The sequence below is a fragment of the Lacerta agilis genome, chromosome 1 (genome assembly GCF_009819535.1).
Source record: "Lacerta agilis isolate rLacAgi1 chromosome 1, rLacAgi1.pri, whole genome shotgun sequence".
NCBI lineage: Eukaryota > Metazoa > Chordata > Lepidosauria > Squamata > Lacertidae > Lacerta > Lacerta agilis.
The window spans coordinates 82,078,219-82,104,945 of NC_046312.1; the positions used below are offsets into that span (position 1 = coordinate 82,078,219).

Below are 26,727 nucleotides of genomic sequence, written 5' to 3' on the forward strand. Positions count from 1 at the left end.
CGGGATATCTAATCCAAACTCCTCCTCCTCCTCCTATTCTTCTTCACAAGTGGAACTCCAATGGAATAGGATCTGAACCAATGATTCATTAAAGGAATTTTTGACTAAACATTAGGAAGAAACTTCCAGACAGTACAAGCTGTTGAAACAATGGCACGGACTAGCTTGGAAGGTGTGGACTCTCCTTCATTAAATGTTTTTAAGCAGAAGCTACATAGCCACCTATCAAGGATGCTATAGCAGTGGATTTTCTGCAATGTCGGGTTACACTAGATGACTTTTTGAATTCCCTTCCAACTCTGTCTGACAAGGAAAACAAACTCTTAAGAGTCACCCTTAGAGCCAGGTGACTTTTTTTAAAAAAGTGTATTATATAATGATTCTTGTACTTTGCAGACTCAGCAATGGGAGTGAATGGCTCTTCCATGGCAAAGATGAGGTAGGTGTTGTCATGAATGTAGTGAAGTAAACGGTACTACTTTGCATCGTGCTGTTTTACTAATCAAAGCTTTGGCACGGCTGGGCCACCAACCACGACTGCTCATTAAATCAGCAGTCAAGGACAGCTAGGGTCACACCCACTTGACAGAGTGGGAAGGAGCTGGAATCTATTTAAGTTTTCATAGGGTAGTAGAAAAGGACAGTTTGTATTTAGTCAAAGAACTATTTTAAGTTACTAGAGCTGTTTAGCAAAATGCCACCTTGGGGCTTGCTGTTGCTTTTTGAGGACTGAGTGTATTGAGACTAGTAAGTAGCACCTGTGTGTCTCCTTGCATCTCAACCTATGTATATATTTGAATTACCAGATATTAGAGGGGAAGCTCCTCGAGTCTCCTGTATTCTCTACTCATAAGGGAAATGGCCTTTAAATGACTGTTCATGGAACTTTGGGGAAGTCAGGAAAGCTCAACATTCTGTATTCAGAGCCAACTGAATGGCTGTAGCCCTATGTAGAAATACTGGCATTAGATGCTTGAAATGCCATGTGGAAAGCAACTAATATTGATTTCTAATAGAAAGGGAAGCAAAATAAAATGGGTCTCTAGGTAGGATTCCATGAATAGAATTAATGTGCAACCTTTTTTTAATAAGGAGATTGAGGCTGCAATCCTATGCCCACTTACTTGGGAGTAAGCACCAGTGAACTTAATGGGGCTCACTTCTAAGTAGACACATATAGGCAGTGCTTTTTTCTGGGGGGACACAGGGGTATGCATACCCCTAAACATTTTGTGAATCTAGGTTTGGCCTCATTGAGGGGCAGTATTTCAATGAGTAGGAAAATGAGAATACCCTTAAACATTTTTAATAGAAAAAAAGCACTGCATATAGGATTGCAGCTGAGTATACATGTCTTTGTCCATGGAGTTTTCTTGGCAGGGATACTGGAGTGGCTTGCCAGTTCCTTCTCCAGTATCCCTGCCTGGCGTGCTCTGGTCCATGGGGTCACGAAGAGTCGGACACAACTGAACGACTGAACAACATACATGTCTACTCAGACGTATTAATCTTTATGTGTGAACTGATCATTCTCTAGGTAATTGAATTTATTGACTTCTTAATCTATTTTGAATTGTTCTGCTTTAACATTTTTCCCTTCCTTAGTTCAATGTGTTCCTGCCCCTCAGTTTTTCTCTGGGGCAGCTATCCACAATCAGCCAATATTTTGGATGTTTCTGAAGAAACATTTAAAAATGTAGAAAGTACATAGTCAAAACTGCTGAAATGGTTTTTTTTTTTTTTTGCAACATTGCTTTGGGTAGCAATTGGTAACTGAAGTGTGTGTAAACCGGATTTTGTTGTTGACAGGATGAGATGCACACCTGGCTTCAGGGCTTCAGCACAGCAATAATCGAATCCCAAAGCATTAAAACCAAGGCCCAAAGCCTGCCTCTGCCTTCCATCACTACCATGGACGTGAGTCTGACCAAGAAAGATAAAGAGAAGAGATTCAGCTTCTTTCCCAAAAAGAAATAGCCAGACAGGTGGCTTGGTCCAGCCAGATGCCTATGTTCTAATGTGCATAACGGGGGGGAACCTGCATGTCTGAGTGTCCCTGGGCACTCCTGGCACCACTCAAAACACTGTTCTCATCTCCACAACACAGCCTTGCTTCTCATTTCCCACCACATCCCCATCTCTCTCCCTCACACAACCCAGGGCATCAAACCAGTGTTTCAGGTAACAAGGCAACATCTCTGCTGCAAGTAGAGCTGTGAGGTGTGTGTCCTTGGTTGGTTCATTGGGAATGCAGAGTTCAGCAAGGCTGACCTTGTGCATGATCATGCTTTGCACACCTCTCTGTGAACAAAGAACTGCTTCAGGGGAGAAGACACTGTCGATTTCAGGGGCTTTTTATGGAAGAAAGGAGTGAAGCAGGAACCTAGCCCATCCCAAAAGGGAACTGAATGAAAACCATGATGGCTCTGGAGCAATTCTGCTTATCTCGGAGTTTGGGAAAAATACGTCCTCAGCTCATTGCCAAAAGCCCTGGTTCCCAGAAGCTGCTTTCCCAAATCGTCTGTTGGAATAGAACCGTCACGTGGAATTTCAACGTCATCTATAGCACAGGTACACCATGCATCAAGATCCAACCCTCATGCTGGAAGTCAGTTTTCACTTTTCAGCAGGTCTGATGCTCTTCTTTGCAGGGGCATCTGCGACGTACGCACACACACATGCACAATACCATGTCACAAAGCACAGAACTTTCTCACCAAAAGGTTCCACCCAGAGTCCACTGTGTTGGTGGCGGAATCCTTGCTCGATTATAAATGAATCAGGGTTGCAACCAAAGAGGAGAGCATGATCTATGTTCAGACTTCTGCACTAAATTGGTTAGAATGGAGACGTGTCAGAAATGTGTGTGTGTTTGTGAAAAAGAGAGGAAGTTTGCTCACCCGCTGCAAGCACTAGGAATACAGTACAATGAAGCTGAAGTTAGTTGCAGCTACGCCCCACTGAGAAGCAGCCTGTTGGTTTCAGTGGACTTTAGCCACCATTAACTTTTGCTGGATTGTGCCCCACATTACTTAATGAGGTTTTTATCAGCCCCACTATATTTATGCCGGGGTTAACTTTGTGACTAGGCTGGATCCAGGTGCCCTCCCCTCCCCTGAGCTTTCTGTAAACATCTGTGTTGGCTCAGCTCTCCAGAAGCAAATGGCTCCTCTCTTATCCCTCCGAGGATGCATTGTGCCCAAGCATGGCCTTTGGTAATCCACTGCACTGCTTACACTTCTGTAGAATGGGGTGTGGCTTTCTCAGTTACTGTAAATGCAGTCTTAATCCCAACTGCTCCCTTCTGCAGAGACCTCTGCCTGTGATGTGTGGGTGTCTGAATGGCTGTTTAAAATATATACAGGCACATCTAGCTCTGACTTTATGATAAAATTCACAAGCCCCTTATCCAAGGAAGGAATTCATCATCCCTCCTCCCAAAGACAGATGGCTGCTCAGCTGTATTGCTCTTTTGGAACATATTGCTGGAGAGCTCATTGCTTTTGACATTGAGTGGAGCCTGGAGATTGCCTTTTCTGCAATGGCCTCTTTGCAGCAATAGTAATACTAAGGATTCTGAAAACAGCAGGCTCCCATTCTTCAGTTGTCTTTTGAGCACCCCACCCCTAGGGCTCATTGCGATTTCTAAATCATGTTTTTTTTGTGGGTGCCATATACCATACAAAAAGTGCCTTATCCTAGGGGCATCCCATTATCATCACTCCAGGAGTGCACAGGCTCTGTAAACACCATGCACAGATTGGTTTGGATTCTCCTCACTCGAAAAGGAAGCTATGAAACTGTCTCTTTAAGCAAAAGAGATTGTGATCTTGGGGGGGGGGGCTGGCTGTCTATGCCTCACACCCACAGCAGTGGGAAAAAGCAGGGCTTGGCTTGACACTTGCTGTCATGAATCCAGGTTACCAACAGTTGAGGCTTGAGGTTTTTCCACATGTTACCTTTTGTCAAGTCTCAAAAGTGCTAAACTTTTCCAGATCTCCTGGGCTGTAATGGGTAGATGACAATAGGCTCCCTCACTGTTCTGATGAGCAGAGCAGATTCTTCCACAATGTTACATTCGAAAAGCCAATACATCTAAATGGTTTTGAATTATAGCGTTCCGGGTTGTGGAGTCTGGCAGCATTAACCCCCACTGAGCATTACCGGTGCAGTTATACGGCGGCTCAGCTGCCAGCATTCTCCTTCTTTCTGCCATTATAAAACATCACTGCCATAAAGGATGATCTTCCACCTTTTATGTTCAGAGTAGGATGCACACCTAGGTGACTGCTGAACAGCAGATTGTACCACAACCCACATATTGCAAAATTGGGTTTTTGAATAAGAAATTAATCAGTAGGAAATTCTTTCTAGTAGCACCTTAGAGACCAACTGAGTTTGTTCCTGGTATGAGCTTTCGTGTGCATGCACACTTCAGAAAGTCTGTGGAGGTGTGTAAACCTCATTCAGATATGGATTCCAAAGGTACTCCAAGAAGAGGAAGTTCAGTGTATCTGAAGAAGTGTGCATGCACACGAAAGCTCATACCAGGAACAAACTCAGTTGGTCTCTAAGGTGCTACTAGAAAGAATTTTCGATTTTGTTTTGACTATGGCAGACCAACACGGCTACCCACCTGTAACTTAATCAGTAGGTGCAGGAATGACTGCAAGGGGAGGTGGAGAAGAAAGTTGAAAAGTAGAGCAGGCAGCCTTACTAATTAAGCATCCCACAGCGATGCTGGTAACTGGTGCCAATTGAGGGCTGATAGGGCAAAAGGCAAGGAGACCTGCAGTAGGCTTAGCTAGAGCCAACTAAATCTGGTTTTGCCACTGTGTTCTACAAGTGCAATAACAAGACTGGGCAGCAGCGCCACACTCTTGACTGGTTCTAAGTGGGAAGGCAGGTAGCCATGAGAGCCCCATTAGTTCTAATGGAGAAGCTTCCACTGCTTCCATAAGCCTTTCTTGCTTCCAGAGGAAGAGCCAGCAGTGCCCATAAAGACCCTCAGTCAGAGCATTCAACCCACTAATACTTCTCTGTTGCTGCACAGTTAGAGGACACTAGTCAGTGATACAGCATGCTATTACAACAAAGACGTAAATATTGTGGATAATTTGCCACAGCACTGATCCTCAAGGCATGCAGCCCTAGCCTGTGCAGATAAAGGGGTGCCTAAGCTCACTGAAAGCAGTTAGCTTAGGCACACGTGAAACAAGGCCTATTTAAGCAGAATGCCTTTGTGCTCCATTTCAAGGCTAAAACATGGAAGGATTCTCTCCAGCAGGGTACTGGTGGTTATTGCTAGGGAGAGCTCAAAGGTGCAAAAGGGAGGGGGAACTCTTCTCTGGCAACAACAGTGGGCACTCTTAGGAACAGGAGCCCCCAGCCTGCCTGGAATCGGCATTCTTCTGGTGACCTTGCAAAGCCGTGCCGAAAACCTGCAGGCCGCTTATCGTCAGCCTATTCATTGGTGCCCAAACGACAATGCCAGCATTGGGAAAGAGCAGTGCATCTATGACCATATGCAGAGAGCCTCCCCCCCCCGCCTGCCTCCCCACTTGCAGCTGAGCAGTACTGGCACCTTTTTTTCTAGAAAAGAAAGCACTGCCTGCCATACTTACAATCTGAATGCCCCCAAAGTGGTATTTTCTCCACTCTTCCAGTCCATGCTTATAGAGGAGAGATATACTTTATCAGCCTGCTGAAGTGAGCACAGAATGGCTCAACTAAGAAAAGGGTGGAAAAGGCAGGAGGTTTTGACTTCATTGTGGGATTTAAAAAAAAGAAAATCTTATGTGAGGCAGCTCTGTCTAGGAGAAGCACCAGGCAAGGAATAGTAGGGATCCTGCAACTTTAGGATGACTGTTTTCTTTAAGACAACAAAGCACATGAGAATTAGGAGGAGCCGATTCTCCAGCAAATGCCACCAAGAAGAGAAATATTTACTAAACATGCTACCCAACTGCAATTGTACAACAAATATACCTTTGGGACCTCATAAGCATTCTGGCTTTAGCAAGCTCAGCCATCCCTTCCCTTCCTGGAGGATATTTTCACCTGTCAACTCCTGAGTTTCAGGTATGGTAAAATGCTCCTTTTCAGGAAGCTGAAAACACACAAAGCTAGGCTGAAATGCTGTTTGAGACTATTCCTGCTGTATGACCACTACCCTGTACTAGGCTACGTGCTAAATAAGGAGGTTGCTTCAGACCTTATGTGTACTTGTTCTGCTCCCCCGTTTCTTTAACCCTTTGCTTGTGCACAGCACCATAAGCTGTGCTCCCAGACCTCTGTTTGGTTTCAGCTTGGCACGTTTCGAGTGCAGTCGTTGTCTGTGTGCCACTATGTCTCACTGCACTGTGCTCCTACCCATTACAGACCCAGGGAGTGTTAGCATTTCCCTAGCAGGAACCATTTGCTGTCTGGCAACTTGCAGCCTTCCCGTGCCTGGCTGCGCCTAGCTCTTCCTTCTTAGAGCTTGATCTAAAGCAACTTCACCTCCGTCAAGTGGCTCCGCCATCAGGCTTAGCCCTCCAAGACCCCACTACTAACGCAGAGGTCAGGACCTGTCAGAAGGGAGCTCCACATGCACCAGGCCCAGAACATGTTTGCTTCAGAAGAGCAAGAGCTGTTTCTTGGAGATCCGGAGAACAGCTAACATAGCCCAGGACCTCTCCTACAGGTTTATAGGGTTTGGGGGTTCATACTCTTTTAAAAACAGCTAGGCACCAAGTTCCACCTGCTCCAATGTGCTTCCACTGTCCAGAGAAAAGAGCTAAAGCTTCAGAATGTGCTTCAGAAGCAATTTAATAACGTTTTTCTAATAAATGAACAAATAAACCCTTCTTGGCTCCTGGATTTTGTGTGCAATTTCTGTTTGTTAAGGGCTCACCCACAAAAGGCACGTGTGAGAGCCTGGGGGCCTGTGTGTAACACCTCTGCTCAAAACTAGATGTCCATTTGCTAACAGGCCAAGTTCAAAGTGTTACTATTGCTATGTGAAGCCTTTACCAGATTGGGACCAGTTTACTTGCGGGATCACCTTACCCCACATGTGCCCTCTTGATGGCTTGGGTCTGCGGAACTGCCGCTGTTACAGGTGCAACACAAGACCTTTTCTGCACTTTTAAGAAATCCACCTTTTCATATTGCAGCACCTGCACTTTGAAACTCCCTATTGACATCAGGCAGGAACCTTTGCTATATTATTTTTGTCGCCTACCCAGACATGGAGCAGTTACATGTGTTTTATCTCTCTTCAGCTACTGTTGTATTTAATAATGCTCTGAATGTTTTAAAATCCCCATATTGAGAATTTAAATGTTTATATTTTTGTAAACCCCCCAGAGGTGTTCTTACAATCAAGCAATATATAAATTTTGTCAAAATTAAGGAAAAACAAAACACTATGCAGTCATTTTGCTGCCTGGAACACCCACCGTTTCAAGCTTACAAAAGAAAAGGGAGCACCCCCAAAAGTTATCTTGAATAGCCTTTAATGCAAAGTATCCTTGAACATGTCCAGAGATTATGCCTAAGGACCTCTGGGCTAGTCTTTGGCAGGCAGAGAGAGGAATGGAGCAGGCCCTCTTTTGTTTTAAACTTGCCCCTAAGCAGCTGGGCACTGCTTCTCTGCTGTTTGGTGGAGAAATAACCTCAAATACTCCCCAACCCAGCTGATGAAAACCCCACCATTGCACCCTGAATCCTGCACCCGACATCCAGAATGTGTTTGTGCCCCCCATCTCTCAACCGTCACTGCCTACCCTTCAACACAACATTTGATAATAAGACTGGGCAGCTGCAGCACCTTCCTGATTTGTTCCTATTTCTCCATACATAGCTCTTCTCTAGTGGAGCTGCATTTCTTCCTTTGGCAAAGTGTCCCATCTTAGAGAGATTTGATCTAAAAACATCCAGTAGTTGAAGTGGGGGCAGTGATCTTTCCAGCCTGACCAGTGAATTGAATAAATCTTCTACCAAGGGATGTGCAGGTCTTTTAAGACCTCCTGGCACTATAGTAGATCAGAACCACACAAGCGTTAGTCCATGCCACTGGTGAACTTAAGAGAGCTCTGTGATGCTCAAGACTCTTCTCAATCTTACCTCTGCAGTAAAAAAATCACGGGCTGCAATTTTTTCCCCATTCCCACCCACCAAGTGAAGAAACCACAGCCACATTTTCTGGTCAAAAGTGGTTATTGCACAGTGTGTACAAACTGAAATGTGTACACAACCAATATTATTAAGATTATATACTATCAAGCTGGGAGTCTTATAACAGATCAACCCTCTGCCAGCCACAGTAAAATCACGCTCTTAAAAATAAAAAAGTAAAGACAAAACATAATTTGGAACAATAACTTATGGTTATCCTATGAGACTGAGCAACAGAAGGCTCATTCATTTCTGCTCTGGCTTGGCAAAGCAAGGATTTGGTCCTGAAGGGAAAGGACACACCTTTTCTTAGTGGACTGCATGGGTAGCTGCAAAGGAGTCTCTGATTTGTGGTATGCCTGTCCTGATGGGAAGCTTCTCAGTGCTTCCAGGAAACGTGTGAAGAGTACTTCCCAACAGCACGGCCAACAAAGGACAGCAACCACCTGGCTCAGAATGCACAGCTATGAGCTCAGCAACTTCCCAGAGGGTAGAGGCAGCTGGACATGAAGGTCGGAGCACAATGAGCCAGGTGGCAATCCAGGCTGGAAGAGGAGGAGAAAGAGACTGTCACTCGTCCTTTCTCCTCTCAAGGAGCTGGGGGAGAAAATGACGTCAACTCCAGAACCTTCCTAGTTCATAAAATAGGGCTTAGCAGCATGGGAACAACAGACACAGGAGCTCAACTATTGGAATTGAGGGTCTGGAATTTCTCCCTCAGGTTCTTTACCAGGCTCTGCTGGCTGCTGTCTGTTTTCTCCCGGCAAACCTGCTGAAGTGCTTTGTGGGGAGCTGCTTCCTGGAGGTCCTCCTCACGCCTGCGGTATTCTTCCGAGTCCTGGTAGGCCTTGCACCTCTCCACCACGGCCTTGAGAGAGATCTTCTCCCGGGAAGTAGGGGAGCGAATCTGCACATAGCTCTCGTCCGGATCGACAGTCACATCCAGCAGCTTTTCCATGACAACCACTCGCTGACTGTTCTCCTCCAGAGAGGTCTCGGCTGTAACGCTCAATTCCTTGTGTGCGTCGCAGGTGTGGCCCTGGGGGATGGAGTCCGGTGGTGCTTCCCTTTTGCAGCCTGGCATGCCCCCTTGCTGGGGTTTGTCTGCTGCCTTCACAATCCTCTTGGAGCACTGGTGCTCCTCCAGAGCTCTACCAGCTGTATCCACCATTTTTTCAGGGGCTGAGCGGCTCCTGTTGACGGGTTGGGGCCTGCACTTCTGATTCCCTGATGGACAGGAATATTTGGACCTGAGCTCCCGCACGTCTGGCCAGTTGAACTTCTCAGCTACGACGGGGCTGAGAGGGCTGCAAGACAGGGTGCTGCTGGTGGGAGAGGCAAGCCGCGGGCTGCTGGAGGAGGGGCTGAAAGAGAAGCGCTTGGGGGACTTCTCCAGAGACGAGGATGATGATGGGGGGAGAGTCAGTGTGCTGGCCTCCTGCAGCAATACTTGCTCGTAAGTATTGGGGAGGGTCAAGGCTGGCTTACGTTTGCCTAGAAGAAAGACCAACAAGGAATAAGTGAGGCAGCAATAAGGCAAGGGGTTTGGTCCCCCTCATTCCCCAATCTCAGCAGCTCCATTTTTGTCGGCTATGCTGTTTCTATTTAAAACAGCAAGGAGGGAAGGAAGCTCCCAGAGGCTGTTCAGCTTGAGGAGTCGAGAATTGCCAAGTTCTTGGGCACTTTGGTGAGGACCCTTGTTAAAATATCCTAGAGGCGGGGGTTTGTCCTGGTGGAAACCTTTTGTATTCAGATATATCCAAGCCAGAAAGATCCCTCCCTGTTCACCTCTGCAATCCCCTCTGGGGCCTCCATCAATTCCATCTCAGAGATATACAGTAGCTGGATGGGGGCACCCAGGGCTTCTCCAACAGAGGGAGAGGCAATGGAATTAATTGAATTAAGCTAAATCAGGGTGGAAAACCTTTCTCGGCTCAAGGGCAACATTCCTACGCAGGGCCAGAAACGACTCCTACCTTTGCACTGTAAACTACATTTCAGAGGCATTATCATACTTCAAGGGCACATTCCTGTCAGGAAAGAGCACCTGAGGAAGGTGTGGAGCAGGCCTGGATAAGGGCTGCAGCCAGGGGAAGGAGGAAGGTGTGTGTAGCTAGAATAGAGAGCCCTAAGGAGACTGGATACACTGGGGCAAGAGTTCCCCCAGCACTGAGAAAAAGGCAGTGTTCAGCAGTGAGTGCAGCCCAATGCAGGAACAGACTGGAGAGACTTCCTTCAGTTCAGGCCATTTCAACTTTCTCCTAGATGCCAGGAAAGTTTTCTCCCCAGAATGTCTCTTTCTATCTCCAGAATCTGCAGATCTGCCAAATCTACAGATCTGCAAATCTGCTCTCTTTGCACGATGTTTACAAATTGTGCTTTTCTCCGGTTTGGGGGTTGGACGGTGCTCACCAAACACAGCTGCCCCAGGGAAAGAAACAGGAGCATGGAAAGCTGTCTTGAGGATGCTGGGAGGTCTTAAAAACAGGCCACCCACTTGGGCTTTTGCCATTAAAGTAGCACAGGTTCGTGGTTTTGAGCAGCCACAAAAATGTGGCGTGTGCACTGGCTCTTGTGTCCTCCCTGCCCAGGTGATATTGCTCTGGCCCAGCAAGTGGTACTTGGCTCCAGCTGTCAAAGAGTTCTGCTCTAGACTATAAACTCCTCTGGAAACAGAATCCACTGCTACTATTGTAATAAGCACATTTCAGAATTTTTTTATGTGGCTCTTAAAATATTCAATATATTATATTTTACAACTGTTTTATATCTATCTGACACTTTGTGAATCTTTATTTTTAGTGGATGTTGTTGGCGGGGTGTTTTTAATGAAGGCTTCTACCTCCTACGACCCCAAGAGGAAAGGACAAGTCATTAATCTAAAACTTTAAAATATAAGTCACAATGAATCTCCTATATTTATGCTCACAGCTGTGACTTCTAGGCACTGCTGAAATTCATATAATATGAACAATGAGGTCCTGCCTGTGACAGCAGAGTGCCCTCTGGCCAATACATACCCTTGCTTTTCTTATCTGCCTCCTGCTGGACAGTCAAGGTATTGCCTTTCATCTCCTCCTCCAGCTCAGCAAGCCTCCTATGCGCTGCAGGCTTCTGGCCCTTGATTCGGAGGCTGTACTGGCGGGCCAGCTGGTAGACCTTGTTCTTCACCTTCTCCGCCAGCTCTGCCTCCGTCAGGTGGGCCAGCTGCATTATCCGGGGGTGCAAGCGGGGGAGATACCGATCTTGCTCAGAGCCCCCTAGCTCATGGTCCAGCTTCCAGGGCTTCCTAGAAGGCACAGCCCGCTCCACGGGAGACTTACTCTCAGGCGAGGGCACCGCCGACTCCTCTGTGATGGCCCCAAGGTCCTCATCCTCCAGGATGAGAAGCGGCTCGTGGAGGTCAAAGCCGTTCTCCTGGCCCCGGAGCCTCTCCACGTGCCGCAGAGAGGAGCCCCCGGCCACCTGCCCATTCGCCGTGCCTGGCCGAGTGACACCTTCAGGCCTCCTACTCCAACCCTCACCGCTCGGCTTCTCCATCTCCTCCCAGATTTTAACCATCTCAGCCGGCGGCCTGAACTCCGCTTCCGTGATGGGCAGGGGGCTTCCAGCAGAGGCTGCCTCGGAGCGGGGGGCCTGTAGCCCAGCCACAGGCCTATTTGACAACACCCAGGCTGCCGTGGTGCCAGCCCCACCACTGGCAGGGCGCCCCAGCCTCTTGTGCTTCAGCCCCTCCTGCTCAGGCTCTGGCTGGGGAAGGCTGTTGATCCTGAAGACGGAATTCCTCACCACCCCTTTGGGGATGTAGGACAGGCTCTCCCGCCGCCTGACGCTGAAGCCGGCATCCTGGTGCTCCGCGTAATCGTAGTAGCTCTTGATCTTGTCTAGCAGCAGCCTGTCCTGATGGGAGAGCATGGACTCCTTCCGCTTGCAGGAGGCATGGTCCGTCTCAAGCAGCCCAGGCGAGGTAGCCCCGCTGCAGGCACTGCTGGGCTCACCCAGGGGCTCTTGCGGCAGGGAGTCCGTGGTGCTGTTCGTGCGACATCCGGCTTTTTCGCTGCCATCCAGGCTCAAGACGCTGCCACTGCGGCTAGCCTGCTTTGGAGTCAGGTGGCCCTTGCCCTCCTCGAGAGCCAGGCTGCTGCGGCGAGAGAGGCTGCTGGCAAAGCGCTCTGCAATGACACTGGCCTGATCCAGCACAGAGAAAGGGAGGATGCTTCTGGTCTGGGGTGAACGTCTGTCCTCCTCTTCTTCCTCCTCTTCTTCCTCCTCACTACTAAGTGGCTTCAGTTCGGTATTTTCAGTGGACTCCAGGCCATCTGAACGCTGTTGATTCAGGGTCCCCCACTGGCCTGCCAGGACTGGCTCCGGGTTGCCCACTGACTCGGGGTCTGAAGGACCCTCTTCTAGGTACTCTTCCTTAAGGGGAGAAGCTTCTAAGACCATGCTGAGTTCGATGGCTGATCGCGCCTAGGAAATGTGCCCCCAAAAAGAGAAGGAAAGTTTTGCACACTTAACGCACAACCCGAAAAATGGTGGTCTTGCAGATAAACAGTTTAAGGGCTAAGTTAATAGTCACTACTCAAATGCAACCAACTCTTGAACCCAGCAAATATGTTGGCTTCTAAGGTAGGGAACACACCAACCACTAAGTTGACTCAACAGCAGACAGAAATATTGCTCGTTTTTATGTCGTATCTTCTGGGGACAACATGGACCACTGGAAAGGACAATGGCATAGAATACCCAGTATGGGAACTGAGTCTGGGAAGTGGAATGTCCATGAACCTTTGGCTTTGAATCCTATTTTTAGTGTTAAGGGCCAAGAGATTCCCTGTCTCAAAATTGGCATGAGCAGAAATTCCATTCTCCCCAAGGAATGTAAGAAGCTGCCTTACAGAGCAGACAGTCCTGACCTGGATAGACCTGTGATCTCACTGGTTGAGGGTTTCAGAAGGGACATTCCCAGCCCTCCCTGGAGATTCCCGCAACTGAACCTGGGAGCTCTACCCAACCCACTGAGCAATGGCACTTCCCCAAACAGCACCTCCGCCAACCACTCACCTTTGGGACAGATGAGACATTATCCCCGACCCTGTTTTTCTCACCACTGCTGCTTGGCGACTGGTATTGCTTGGGCCCTTCCTGTGCCTTGTGGCTCTTGGCCTGAACCGAAACAGAAACATTAGAGAGTTGAGTACATGCTACTGCGAAGGAGCCATTGGACAAGAGCAGCCAAACATCCCTAGCCATTGTTATTTGTCATTCTGAAACACCATATGACTTTACAGAGGAAGTCAGAGATCGTAGCTTGTCCCAAATAGCTAAAATGCATCATGAGTGCCCACGCAGGTCCAAGTCCAATATTGTAGCCATTGGACACAGCAACAAAACCACCTGATGTCGCATCCATCAGCCTCGCAAGCAGCAGGTGAACGCAAGTGCTGGTGGCTCTGGTCCACTTGCTGCCCTGGCACAGAGGAGCCTTGCAGTTGCTTAAGCCAGTCCCAATTTCATCCAGGAACAAAGCTTTCCCGAGCAGACTCTCTACACGTCTTGCAGCACTTTGGTGTGGCGGGTGGAGTGCACTAGTTAAAAACTGCAGGCTGATAAACTATCTGGAAGGTGCACAGTTAGTGCTGGATCCAGGGATGGTCCAATAGCACAGGCAACAGGACTTGGAAGAGGATCCTGCTTAACGTTAGCTTTGTCTCATTATCAAGCTGCTAACGTGGAAGAACCTTCCTGGCAAGAGGACAGGGAATGGCAGGAAAAGGACCTCCCACAGATACAGAGATGGTAAGACCCAAAGAGCCTCTTTTGTTATCAAGCCACAAATCTTGTTAGCCCCCGTGGAGGACTGCACAAAAGCACCAAGTCGGTCAGTAGTATCACCGAAGGGTTAAAACAGCTGCAAAAGAAACCACACGGGAACCTCTGGGGCTGTCCCACGTCTGATTAATGGGAAGATGGCACAGAAGGAACAGAGGGCAGCTGCGAGCCATGCACCAAGCCAGCATGCAGGAGGGAGATGCAGCAGGGGTTGAACAGGCACCTCACCGTGCTGCCCCAGGAGAAAAGCAAAGCGTTGGCCCGATAGTGCCAGCAGTGGAGGACGGCCATCAAGGAGCTTGCAAAGTCTGCCACCTGCTCCGTTCCTACCAGCCTCTCCTCCTCTTCCTCCTCCTCCTCTTCGTCTTCTTCCTCCGGCCCCATATCCTTCTCGCTGCCGTCGCTTTCAGCCAACTCTTCCAGAGATTCCTGGGGAAGGGCCTGTCGATCCTGCTGCTGCTGCTGCTGCAAGCTGTTGGTGGGGTGCGAGGGCTCCCCAAACTCCAAAAGGGCTCCGTCACTGCCTGCATGCTACGTGAAGTGAGGGCAAGCAGGGGCTTTTAGAAAGGCCCCAGTGCTGGGGCACCAGCAGAGACACCGCTTGGGGTGCCCTTTCCTCAACCTGAGCTCGATCGCTGCCTGCTCAACATGTGAGCAGAAGCACACAGCTTCGAGCTGTGAGAAGCTTGCTGGCCACCCTATGAGAGGTGGCGGTGGTCAGAGGGAAATGTCATTTTCTTATCAAAATGAATAATGGCCCCTGCACCAACGTTTACCCCAGAGCAGTTTACCTTTAAGGTGGCGTTTTGGTAAGGGACCCAAAGCCCATCGCATGTCACCCAAGACTTTTAATTTCCTTAAAAAGGGAAGACCCTTCTTCCTTTCCCTCATTTATTTTGTCTTCCAGAATTTCTGTCTCTTACCTTTAGTCCTATTGCCAGATTTGTAGCACAGGAAGAAGAAGGAGGGAAAAAGAGGCCATTAGGAAAAAGGTGGGGTCTCATTTCCCTGCCCAGGTAGTCTTCCTCCCTATTTCCCAATCTCCATTTCAGGCACACTCTTACTCTATATAAGCAGCAGACACAACAAACATGCTGGCAGAGAGCCATTTTTAGGTCACTTATATCTTATTACAGTCCCTTCCAGAGACCGTGGTTCCCCTGAGAAGGCAGTGGGTCAGCCACAAGGCAACAGGAAGAAGTCACTGCTGAAGGAGTGACTGAGTAAAGGAACAATTCAGGCTCACACACTTTGAGCGGTGGAGGGGAAACATCAACCCTTCGCCAGCCTTGCTCTCTGGGGCTGATGGGAGTCGTAGTCCAACAACATCTGGAGGGCTCCAGGTTCCCCCATGCCTGGCTTTCAGCATCTAAGGTGCCTTGTTTAGCAATAAAGAATTGCCCTGTGCTCAAAACTGCTAGCTGTAATAAATCTGAGATAGGAGTGACCATTGGCATAAGGACGGGCACCTGTCAAATCCCACCCACACTGGTCAAGTAAACCTGGGACAGGGAAATCTGGTCAGTACAGAGCTTCTTCCACCTAGGCTGGGGGGATGCGGGAAAGGGGGACATCCACTCACCTCTGTTGCTCAGTTGCTTGAGAATCTGTTTTGTTGGTTCTGCAATGAAAGGAAAGTTTGCAAGATCAGTTCTTGAAATGCTGGTTCAGAGCCCAGAAATACCAGAAAAGGTGGGGAGAACCCCAGCACCAGCCTCAGCCCGCCACCTCTGCCCCTCCAGAAGGAAACACCTTGAAGCATCTGAGTGAAGTGCAGAACAGCACTAGCCTCTTCTGTGCAGTGCAGAACAAGCCTCTCAGAGAACAGCACCACCAGTCTTTCATCTGTCAAGTACCACCTAATCCCTCCATCCCTGCCCAATCACAGGCCTTCAGAGGAGTCCCGGTTAGTAGTTCTCCATGGCTCACATGTATGGCTCTTATCCACAAAGAGCAGTGTGTTCAGTATTGTGGACCCAATTTTATGGAATGCCCTTCCAGTTGAGGTCAGACCCGACCCCTCCCTGTTGGACTTCCAGTGCCTACAGACGACTTTTTAAATTATTATTCCAACAGGCATTTAACTGAAGTTTGATTTTCTAGTTTTAACCAGGTTTTACCTTTTCTGTATCCTGTTCCTTGCACACTGCTTAAAGATTATTGTAGCTAAGCGGTATATAAATTGTTTAAATTTAAATAAATAAATCTGTGCTTGCAAGCCACCAAGACTGAATGAACTAAGAGGCCAAATAAACCAGCAGATTTTTAAAAAGTGAGCCCTGTCTCTCACCCGCTCTTCTACAGAAGGGCTGTGTATACTCCATCAGCAAATAAAAATAAAAATCCAGATTCTGCTGCCCAGAATCAAACACCTCCCCCCTGCAAACTCAGCAGTTTCTTATTATGCAGGATTTATTCCACTTTGGCAATCCAAGTTGGACTGCAGGGGGCAGCAAATAAGATGAAAGGAGGCCGAAAGCCCAGGGCAGGAAACGGGGTGTCCCACTTTCCAGGTGCCTGAAGCCCTGTTTGCCCTTCTTAGGCTTCTATGATTTCGAGAGACATTTCCCACATCTTTTCAGAAGCCACAAGAACTTCACATTTACTGTGTCTGGTGCTATTGCTTGATATTTCAATACAGATGTAGGGAACTTCAGGGTCAGGGGCCCAGATGCAGCCCTCCAGGCCTATCTGAACGTCCAGTCTCTCTCCAGGCCACATCCTTCAACAGTCTTGCTTTGAACCTCCCTTGAGTGTTTTTGCCTGGCTGGAATGTGTCCTTGAACTATGCTAATGCCCCTTGCTTGCTTGGGGTGTGTGTCAAAACTGGCCTACTATACAAACGTAACGCCCGGCCATTGCTCCACCCACTTTTGCCTCTGGCCCTGCCCACCAATGACATGCGGAACCTGGAAGATTGTCCAAAAGTGAATGCAGCCCCTGAGCTAAAAGGGTTCCTTACCCCGATTTAACATGCACTAATGTAGAATGAATCTAAATAAGCAACTACAAAGAAGGAAAGATGTTGGGTAACATATGGGTGTGATCAGATTTTTGAATATTGAGTTGACTGTATACTGTAATTAATATCATTCTTTTGACACATGCAAATTAATCGAATTATTGTTCTCCTTATAGAATATGATTTATTTTCTATGCTAAATTTGCTAAATGAAATTAACTATGTAGATTATATAATTAGTATAGCTGATAAAAGAAAAAGAGGAGGAAAAAATGGGATCCTCGCAATTCTGTGTCAGATACCAGATTTGTGAACGCATGGAATAAACACAGCCCTGCCTATAGAGCTTTAAAAGTCAGCATCACCTATTATGTTTGCTGGAGACTGAGAGGCATGTTCAGCCAGGATCTTGTGCAGGAGGCAAAGCCCATAAGCTACTCCACAGTAAGGTTTTTGACCCAAAGAGCTCCACTTGCTTGCTCCCAGCCCCACAACACCAGAAGGCAGAGACCCTTTGTGCCACATGCTAAATCAGTGGAGCCCGCACCAGATTTCCTGCGGCCTTTACGCTCGAGTCCATCTAGGAGCCTCTCAGCAGTGTTTTTGCCACGGAAAGGCTCTAAGGATAGGATATAAGATACCTGTTAGAGTCAATACCATTCTGCTGGGGACGTTACTAAAACCCTGCCTTGCTGGGTCCTGCACCACACTAGGGATGCTGTGACTCAGTGCAGTGGGGCAGCTGCTGAGGATCCATCGCTGCCACCTCTGCTGCCCCAAGATTCCCTTGTTTGCCACTTTGATGAACACAATGCTGAAATGGCCCACAATGCCCCAGAACAGTGCACTGGGGGGCAAGTACAATGGCAACTGCTTGGTTCCCAGAGAGGTGCTGCTACCACTGCCTTTGCCTTCCTCCTTTGGTAAACGTACTTGCCCGACTCATGTCCATTGGAAACAGAGGAGGAGGAGGTGGTGATGCTAGGAGAGAAGAACTGCCTGCTGCTGGGGGGTGGGGGAGCATAAGAGAAACCTATGCTCTATGGTCCTATACTGCTGGCAGTTGCAGGGTGAACTAGATTATTTGTAGGGTCTCCTTCCAACTCTCTGGGCCATTCTAAATTATTTCCAGGGGCACAAAGAGCATGTTATTTTGACACTCTTGTTTCAAGCATGAATATTACGTTGCGTTTTACTCAGAGCAGACCTGTTGAAATTAATGAACATGACTACATTAGGTCCATAATACCACCCAATAGCTATTTAAGAGGCCCCGTTTTCTCAACACTCCTGGATAAAACCTTTTAACGATCTGCTTTTAACAAGCAGGTTCCCTTCAGAAGATCCTCTAGTGAGTTCTCTTTAGAAGCTGTCTAGGCTTGCAGCACCCAAGACCTGAGCTCAGCAGTTCTCTCTTGGCACAGCAATCAAGAATCAAACCATGCACACAGGACCTCAGCACACTTTTACACGCCACAAACTCAGCCCAGCACACAGAGACCCACAGGTATCTACTAGAGTTGTGAGTCGCAAAAGCAGGCCATGATGTGTGTGGTCTCCCCCCCCCAAAAAAAAACCCTATGCCGTGTAAGGAGTTGTTGACAGCAAGAGCACCCTTTGTTAGGATAAGAAGTCAAGTAGGAACAAAAGGAATTTGGAACGGCTTCCATGTTTTGGTATGAAAGTACAACACCCAGGAGAGTCGATGAAATGGAACCTGCCTGCCATGACTTGCACAAGCTTGCCTGACACATTGGTGAAAGGTGGTTGCTCTACACAACAATCTGAAGAGCAGTCAAGAGGGAGCAATGGGAGAGGGGTCACTAGTTCAGTGGTAGACTTCCCAGTTCAGCTCCCAGCCTGGATTTCAGGTAGAAAGAATGGGAAAGGCCTCTCTACCTGACACCCTGGGATACTAAGTCAGATCAAGGCTACGGATGGAGGACTAGCCCGGCTGAAGTCTGTCAGCTATGTGTATTCAAGGCAGCGTGTCTACCTATCCCAGCCTCCTGAATTTGGAAGCAGATTGGCCTGAATGTTGTGAAAGAATGGTAAATACTTATTGAGTGTGGAAATTGCATAGGATAGCATTTGCCAAACGTTTGCCCCCAGATGTTTCTGACTACAATTCCCATCAGCCCCAGGCCAGCGAAGACTGTCCTAACAGCAGCACTGATGGATCAGACCAAAAGGCTGAACCGATTCATCACCTTGCTGCCAAGAAATAGTCAGGTTGCCATTGCCACAGTTTAGGCTACTGGTGGCAGATGCAAGAGGGACTAGGTGAGGGGAGAGTACAAAGATGTTTACTGGCATGTTCCAACTCTGAATTACCTATTTCTGAAGCAGAGGTTCAAAACAGGAAGAAGAACAGGCTCTAGTACTTACTTGAAACAAGACCTCTTTTTAGCTCTATGTGTATTGTTGAATAGTGTGTTTTTTAAAAACAAAAGTTCAATATGGTCTATGACAGCCAAAGTTTTGTAGTTTTTATTTTGCATTTATGTATGTAAAACTGTGTATGGTATAAATGAATATTATCCTATGTTTAAGAATCAGTATTTCAATGTCCATTAACTCCATTTATAGCAGGTATGGGGAATCTTTAGTCCAACAGATGTTGCTGAACTATAACTCTCAACATCCCTTGCCGTTGGCCATGCTTTCTGAGGCTGATGGAAGTTGTAATGCAGCAACATCTGAAGGGGGAGTATTTCATTCCAAAATGTGTAGAACGAAAATGAAAAAGTATTCTACCAGTAAGCACTGGACCTGTTCTCTTTTCTGTTTTGGTTCTTCATGGTTCTTCCTGTATTGCTGAAGTGAAGGTGACAAGTTCACAGTGACACTGTAAGAAAAATTCCCATAGAACTGTCCAAAACAAACAAAGGTATGTTCTCTGAACATTCTCTGTGTGTGTTTGTGGTGTGCCAGAGGTCATTAGGCCTTGGCAGAGTAAATGCTCCAGCACCTGTCAGCTGCACTAAGCTCCAAGGCCAAATATTAATTTCTATCAACAGACTATTGGACAAGCCACTACAGAAAACAAAAACTTCTGCCCTATAGTCAACAGCAACAGCAACAGTACACACAAGATATGCCATCAGGATACAGTAACAACAGCTACACACACACACACACACACACACACACACAACACCACTGCTTGGATAGGGTACATCCCTGCCCCTGCCCTGTTTACCTGATTGCCGACGCCCCTGCCGGCCATACTGAGAAATGTCTTCTGTAGGTTGGTATGACCAGGACTTCTTCAGCCTCTCTGGGCTGTATTTGTAGCGAGAAGGATCTAAAGGAAGCAGCAGGAGTGTTTGAGAACCTGTTAACTGCCCCCACTTGGTATGACCAACCCCCTCATGCATGAACCAAGCTAACACCACCTTACCATTCTAATCCCCTGAATATTACATCTAGCAGCAGAAGCTCCAGCAAGCAAACTCAGGCTCAATTCGCAATCCAAGGAGGTGACAATTATATTAATTACAAGAGACAGAGAATTGGATCATCAATACAGCATCGCATCTCAGAATCACATTCCACTTATTGTTGATTTCTGTGTTGTGTAATCTTCCTGCAACCAGATGAAAGAACCTAACCCCATGAGGCAGAGTACATTCTTAGACTTGTGTTGGGAAATTCTGACATATCTGCTGTCTTGCCCTGCTGAGGACACAGTAAGCAGAAGGAGCGTTTCTAAAAACAAACTACTGGGACAAAAAAAGTTGTTAGAAAATAATGGAAACTTACAGTACGAGTCCATTTCCAAGATAGCTTCCTTGGCCTGAAGAAAAGAAGGTATTGGGCTTAGCACTAAACTGAAAAGGAAATGGAAATCCAGAATCCTGAAACCTGAAACCTGAGGCAATGGGGAGTTCCCACCTCTCTTCCCTCCCCCAAAGAATAGCAGAGAGATAGGAAAGGAGAAAGGAGGTTCCCCTCAGCCCCATCATCCCTGGACACTAGGAACTAATTCCACCACAACTGTTGCCCCTTTCTCAGTTGGACAAAGGAGCAGACAAAATTACAAACACCAAACCTCTCATGCCCACAATATGGAAGCTCCTAGGCCTAGGCCTAGCTTGATATGGCTGGGCTTTGTATGATTCAGTAAAGAGAAGCAATCAAGCATACTCAAGAGTAAAGAAAAGGCAAAGATGTATAGAAGAAAGAACACCTCCAACAGCACCCCTCTGATTCAAAAAAGAAAAAGAACATTTCTTGAGACATGGCTCAGACTAAGCTTTAAAGAAAGGCAGAGAACCATAGCTGTCAACTTTTCCCTTTTCTTGCGAGGAATCCTATTCGGAATAAGGGAATTTCCCTTTAAAAAAAGGGGAAAGTTGACAGCTATGCAGAGAACTCCATGGGGTCTCCAGCATCCATTCTACAGACATGCTAAGGAAAAGGAAGGAGAGCTTCCACTTACTTTCTGAGGGATGATGGCATGGTGGTTTTCCAGAATCAGGCGCTTGATGTGGTGAGTCCAAACCCGCTTCTCCTCCCCTGATTTGGCCTGGGAACAAAAGTACACCTTATGCAGCTTGGAAGCCAGGATTACTCCCCTGACTCAGCTACACCTTAGCCCTTTTTGAGTGCTGCCACTCTTCCTGCTGTTACCATGCAAATGCACACACCAAGGCTCCTTCCCAACCCATGCCACCAGCCCCACCTTCTGCGGATACTTAACAACTCACACTCTTATGATAATTCCTAGTTTTATCACCAGTACAGTGAGGGGGGGGGGGCAAGTATTTGATCCCCTGCTAAATTTGCCCGTTTGGGGACAGCTACAATAAACCTACCATTAAAATTATGGACAGGTCATTTCTTTGTCAGAGGGCAAACGGGCAAATTTAGCAGGGGATCAAATACTTTTTTTCTCTCACTGTATCTCCACACACTGACAAAGTTTGACACTGCAACGCACCACCAAACTGCCCTAACCCTTCATTTGCACCCTCTTCCTTCCAAAACACACAACCTGGCCTTGCATTCTCTGCACTAAAACCCATCAAGACCCATTTTCTCAGGTCCTGTTACTGGCCCTCTTATTTCCACTCAGCGCCTGCCCTTATTCAGGCTGCCAGTTCTGCATCAGGCAACACACCTTTCCAACTATCTCCGCACCTTGCCCCCAAGTCACTTTCGAAACCCCTTATATGAAAGGACAGTGGCTCATCTCACCTGGATGTTGTACTGCTGTTTGCTGTGCTTGTAGTGGGTGACGGTGAAGCACAGTGAGTCTCGTGTACTCTCGATCAGCATCAGGGAGGAGCACTGCAGGAGCAGAGGGAGAGATGTCAAACCAACGTACCCATTACAACGTCAACAACTAAAGTTCGCCAAATATCTGCCATCTCTCTGAATCATCTGAGGGCTGCCAGGATAAACAGAGAGGCATCCTCAGAAGGACGACAAAGACCTTTTAACTTGACCAACTTTGGGTGGCCAAGGACGGGGGCGGGGCACACACCATAAGGTTTGTTATAATATTTATAACTGTGTGTTTGTCAATTCCTGTGTTGTTGTCAGTTCCTTTTTAAAAACAATGTAGTGTGCTGAATTTTAGAACAGGCATAAATAATATACAGAAGAAAAACATAGTGTATTCAGAACTAAAGAACATCAGCCCCCCTCCCACCCCAGCATCCACTGACCCTCCTTCCCCAGAGAATTTGATGCCATCAGCACATCCAAAGCATATTCATACTTGGTTATGGTAGGAACACAGATTCAAGTAAAGAAAAAGTACCCAGTGCATACACCTCTCAGGCTTAAAACAGCCAAACAGAATTGTATTGGGTTGGAACAGATCTATTACCACCTTGCATATGCACATGTTGTTGTTGTCAGTTCCTGTACCTTTGTGATGGGCTAGAGTGGCACATATAAATATATAAATGTTTGATGTACAGAAAGATTAAGGGTTGCTCTCATGTATGTGTCATTTGAGAAATGCCCTCTTTATCCCTCTCCCTTCCTGGGTTATGCCTAGGATTGTGCTGGAAGACGGAAGGCAGCAGCAGTGGGAGAGTCAGGTCAGATAGAAAAAAGTTTCCCTTGGGGCCTTGTACAGTGGATCATAAATTCACATCTGTTTCAGCTGTCAGGCATGACTTCCAAAGTGACAAAGAATGATTCATGCTCACACACCCCTCCTACCCTGATACCCAAGATGCCCTCCTGATCCCTCAAAAACAGGGAGGAAGAATTAATCACACTGCCTACTCATAGGGAGGAGGGGGAGATGAACTTCTTTTCAGTTCACATTTAATAGCCAATCTACTTATTTTGCACTTGCAAAATAAACAAAACTCAGCCAGCCTTTGGAATTCGCATTTCTCCGAATTTTGCAGTGCAGTTCTCCAGCCCAGTAATGTGTACAAAAATACAAGTATTAGGGCAAAGTGTGCATAAAAGTACATGCATCAGGGTAAATAGCATTAAAAAATATGTTAGGTTAGGGGGAATTGCTTTGCATAAATGTGTATGTATCAGGAGAAATTCACACTAAAATGCTGGTGAATTTTCATGGACTGTAAATAAACTGATGTGGAAATGTGGACGACTGAACTTAAGATTGGAAAACTGACAGAAACCAAAACTGAAAAGATTTGCTCATCCCTGTGAATGAACAGAATTGCAAGGTTGGGACTACTTACTGGAATGTGGCTTTTGTATATATAATGATCGCCCCGTTTCTTTGTTATCAGCAAGATTTTGTCAAACAAGAAGAAAGTTCTCTCATTCCTGACCCGATGGACACGGAAAGTACCCTCCAGCACAAGCTCTCCATAAGTGGTCAGGTCAGGACCCTTCCAGTTTATAAGCAATGACTGAATCTCCTATAAAACAGCAAGGGGGGGGGTCAGAAAAAGCTGAAATATTTCCATCCCTATTAGGAGCCATTTCAAGGCAACCCCAAACAGAGTCATGAAGATGCCGGCATTGGTTGTAGTCTGTGCTGTGACAGAATTACAGCCACTTGATAATTTTGAATGAAAAAAAGTCTTATGGCGTGTGGGTAGTACCCAATGCCACACAAGCAGTGTTCCTCTAGTGCAACAGGGCTTCCTCTCCCCACATGTCCCCAAAAGTTGCTCCAGGAGGTCTCCCTACCCTCTGGAGCAGATTCTGAGTATGTGCAAGGGGCTTGAGGGGAGATAAGAGCAGAGAGGGGGGAAGTCCCATTGTACAAGAGGAATGACAGCATTGGATACAATGCTATACATTTAGCCTTCATTTCAACACAACTCAAGTTTCCCCCCAACATGTCCACTGTTTAACCTTCACAAACATTCAAAATATTTTCAAAATCTGTCAGCAGTCTTGAAAATAAATGCCTAGCATTACCAACAACAAAATGATCTCAATGGTTTCGTACCCAGAGGGTCTCTTTCATCTGCAAAAGTTAAAGAAGGGAATCTTAAGTATTCTAAATATTTGTCCCTTTCTTCTACTTAGTTTGAAAGGTTCTAAGGATCTTCCAAATGAGACACTGGAAAGGTAGATTAGTCCAGTGTAAAGTCACTCTGTGAGGCTGAACCAAAGCAGCTAGGGAACACAAGTCCCTATTTTTATATATTTCTGTCATTTATACCCAGTCTTCTTACGAACTATTCAAGGCTGCTTCTCTCTCTGCCTCAGTGTTCCCTCTGCTCTCCATGAGAACATGGTAGACCTTCAAACTGGACTCCAATTCCCATCAGCCCCAAGTCAGCACGGCCAATGTTCAGGGATGATGGGAGTTACAGTCCAGCAACATCTTAGCATGGGCACAGGTTCCCCATTCCTGAGTCAGAGGATTCTAGTGTTACAGGTTGAAGCCAGAAGGGGCATAATGACAAATCATTCAGCCAGAGCTCCGGTATTATTACAGGACATTCCATCAGCAATTCCTGCATCTTGTCTGAAGCCCAGTCAAAAAGCATTTGCTACACAGCCTCCACAGATCAGAATCTGATCCACAGCTTGTGTAATATAAACCACCAATCCATTAAAAAAAGTAATTTAGAAAGAATTTTGCTCCCACCATCTTCCTTCACTCTGGACAGATCGCTACAGGTGGCAACCCTTCTTTTTCAGTAACTCGCTCTTCCTTTCTAATCCTTATGTAGTTTCCAATCTGTGGGTGTTTTCATGCCATTACAGTGGTACTTTGGTTTACGAACTTAATCCGTTCCTGAAGTCCGTTCTTAAACCGATTCCGTTCTTAAACCGAGGCGCACTTTCCCTAATGAGGCCTCCCGCCACCAATTCAGTTTCTGTTTGTTGACCGAGTAAAGTTTGCAAACTGGAACACTATTTCCAGTTTTGCGGAGTTCATAAACCGAATTGCTCGTCAACAGGACTGTTCTTAAACTAAGGTACCACTGTACATTGCAGGTGACTAAATAATTGACTGCCCCAGTTCAAATTACTTTTGTAGTTATCTTAAAGCTTGCCTATTGTTTACATAGGGTGCCATCATCACCTTGCTCAAATTCCCTGCAGAAATAAATTAATTGGCTGAAAACACAGATGAAAACTAAGGTAAGGCCTAACACCACCTACAGCAGGCATGGCCAAATTTGCCCCTCCAGCTGTTTTGGGACTACAACTCCCATCATCCCTGACCACTGGTCCTGTGCACTTCTAAAACCTCAAGAAGAGAAAAATTTAAATTCAATGTTTGGAAACTTGTCATTAAATTTCCATAACACTGATGCTGATAAGGGTGGAGTCCTCACAAGGGTGTTTGCAAGACTGAATAATGTAAATGAAATCTGGAATGATGAGAGGATAAGGAAGTGCAAGGAAACTGTGAATGCACTTAAAATCTGCTGGGTTGATATTTTGAGGCTATTTGCAGGACTCTAATCGTGTTAAGGCTCAAACCAAATTTTTTTTTTCCGTGCTAGGGGTCAGTCTCTGAACATGTTAAGCTTCAGGAAAGAAATGCAGATAATCACTTCCTCATCTGGGATTCCCAGGCTTGAGTCCTCTTGTCACATCTCCTTGATGTTAAGCTCCATGGGTATTGTTGGAAGGGTCATGAAGTTAAATATTTTATTTGTTGTTGTTGCTGTTCAGTCGTGTCCGACTCTTCATGACCCCATGGAGCAGAGCATGCCAGGCACCCCTATCCTCCACTGCCTCCCGCAGTTTGGCCAAACTCATGCCAGTTGCTTCAAGAACACTGTCCAACCATCTCATCCTGTCGTCCCCTTCTCCTTGTGCCCTCAATCTTTCCTAGCGTCAGGGTCTTTTCCAGGGAGTCTTCTCTTCTCATGAGGTGGCCAAAGTACTGGAGCCTCAACTTCAGGATCTGTCCTTCCAGTGAGAACTCAGGGCTGATTTCTTTAAGGATGGATAAGTTTGATCTTTTTGCAGTCCATGGGACTCTCAAGAGTCTCCTCCAGCACCATAATTCAAAAGCATCAATTCTTTGACTGTCAGTTTTCTTTATAGTCCAGCTCTCACTTCCATATATTACTACTGGGAAAACCATAGCTTTGACTATACGGACCGTTGTCGGCAATGTCTCTGCTTTTTAAGATGCTGTCAAGGTTTGTCATTGCTTTCCTCCCAAGAAGCAGGCGTCTTTTAATTTCGTGACTGCTGTCACCATCTGCGGTGATCATGGAGCCCAAGAAAGTAAAATCTCTCACTGCCTCCATTTCTTCCCCTTCTATTTGCCAGGAGGTGATGGGACCAGCGGCCATGATATTAGTTTTTTTATGTTGAGCTTCAGACCATATTTTGCACTATCCTCT

The 26,727-nt window shown here is 46.7% G+C and overlaps 2 protein-coding genes across 10 annotated transcripts in view; one reads left to right on the plus strand and one right to left on the minus strand.

Moving 5' to 3' along the window:
• The window catches only part of SPTB (spectrin beta, erythrocytic), a 93,749-nt gene extending 90,901 nt beyond the window's left edge, over positions 1–2,848 (plus strand). For all 3 annotated transcript variants that reach the window (XM_033159498.1, XM_033159508.1, XM_033159507.1), the window contains exons 35-36: positions 397–439; positions 1,810–2,848. In XM_033159498.1, the coding sequence (XP_033015389.1) occupies positions 397–439; positions 1,810–1,977 (211 nt within the window). In that variant the 3' untranslated portion in view covers positions 1,978–2,848. The remainder of the gene's footprint in view (positions 1–396; positions 440–1,809) is intronic.
• Positions 2,849–7,482: 4,634 nt separating this feature from the next.
• Positions 7,483–26,727, minus strand: part of PLEKHG3 (pleckstrin homology and RhoGEF domain containing G3) — a 48,520-nt gene continuing 29,275 nt past the window's right edge. For 3 of the 7 annotated variants that reach the window (XM_033159535.1, XM_033159511.1, XM_033159541.1), the window contains 12 exons: positions 23,635–23,817; positions 22,157–22,249; positions 21,399–21,485; positions 20,720–20,753; positions 20,157–20,261; positions 17,502–17,573; positions 15,575–15,613; positions 14,916–14,923; positions 14,221–14,523; positions 13,225–13,326; positions 11,181–12,630; positions 7,483–9,654 (listed from right to left, as the gene is read on the minus strand). In XM_033159535.1, the coding sequence (XP_033015426.1) occupies positions 8,843–9,654; positions 11,181–12,630; positions 13,225–13,326; positions 14,221–14,523; positions 14,916–14,923; positions 15,575–15,613; positions 17,502–17,573; positions 20,157–20,261; positions 20,720–20,753; positions 21,399–21,485; positions 22,157–22,249; positions 23,635–23,817 (3,288 nt within the window). In that variant the 3' untranslated portion in view covers positions 7,483–8,842. The remainder of the gene's footprint in view (positions 9,655–11,180; positions 12,631–13,224; positions 13,327–14,220; positions 14,524–14,915; positions 14,924–15,574; positions 15,614–17,501; positions 17,574–20,156; positions 20,262–20,719; positions 20,754–21,398; positions 21,486–22,156; positions 22,250–23,634; positions 23,818–26,727) is intronic. The other 4 variants (XM_033159513.1, XM_033159512.1, XM_033159515.1 and 1 more) reach the window with 4 other exon arrangements.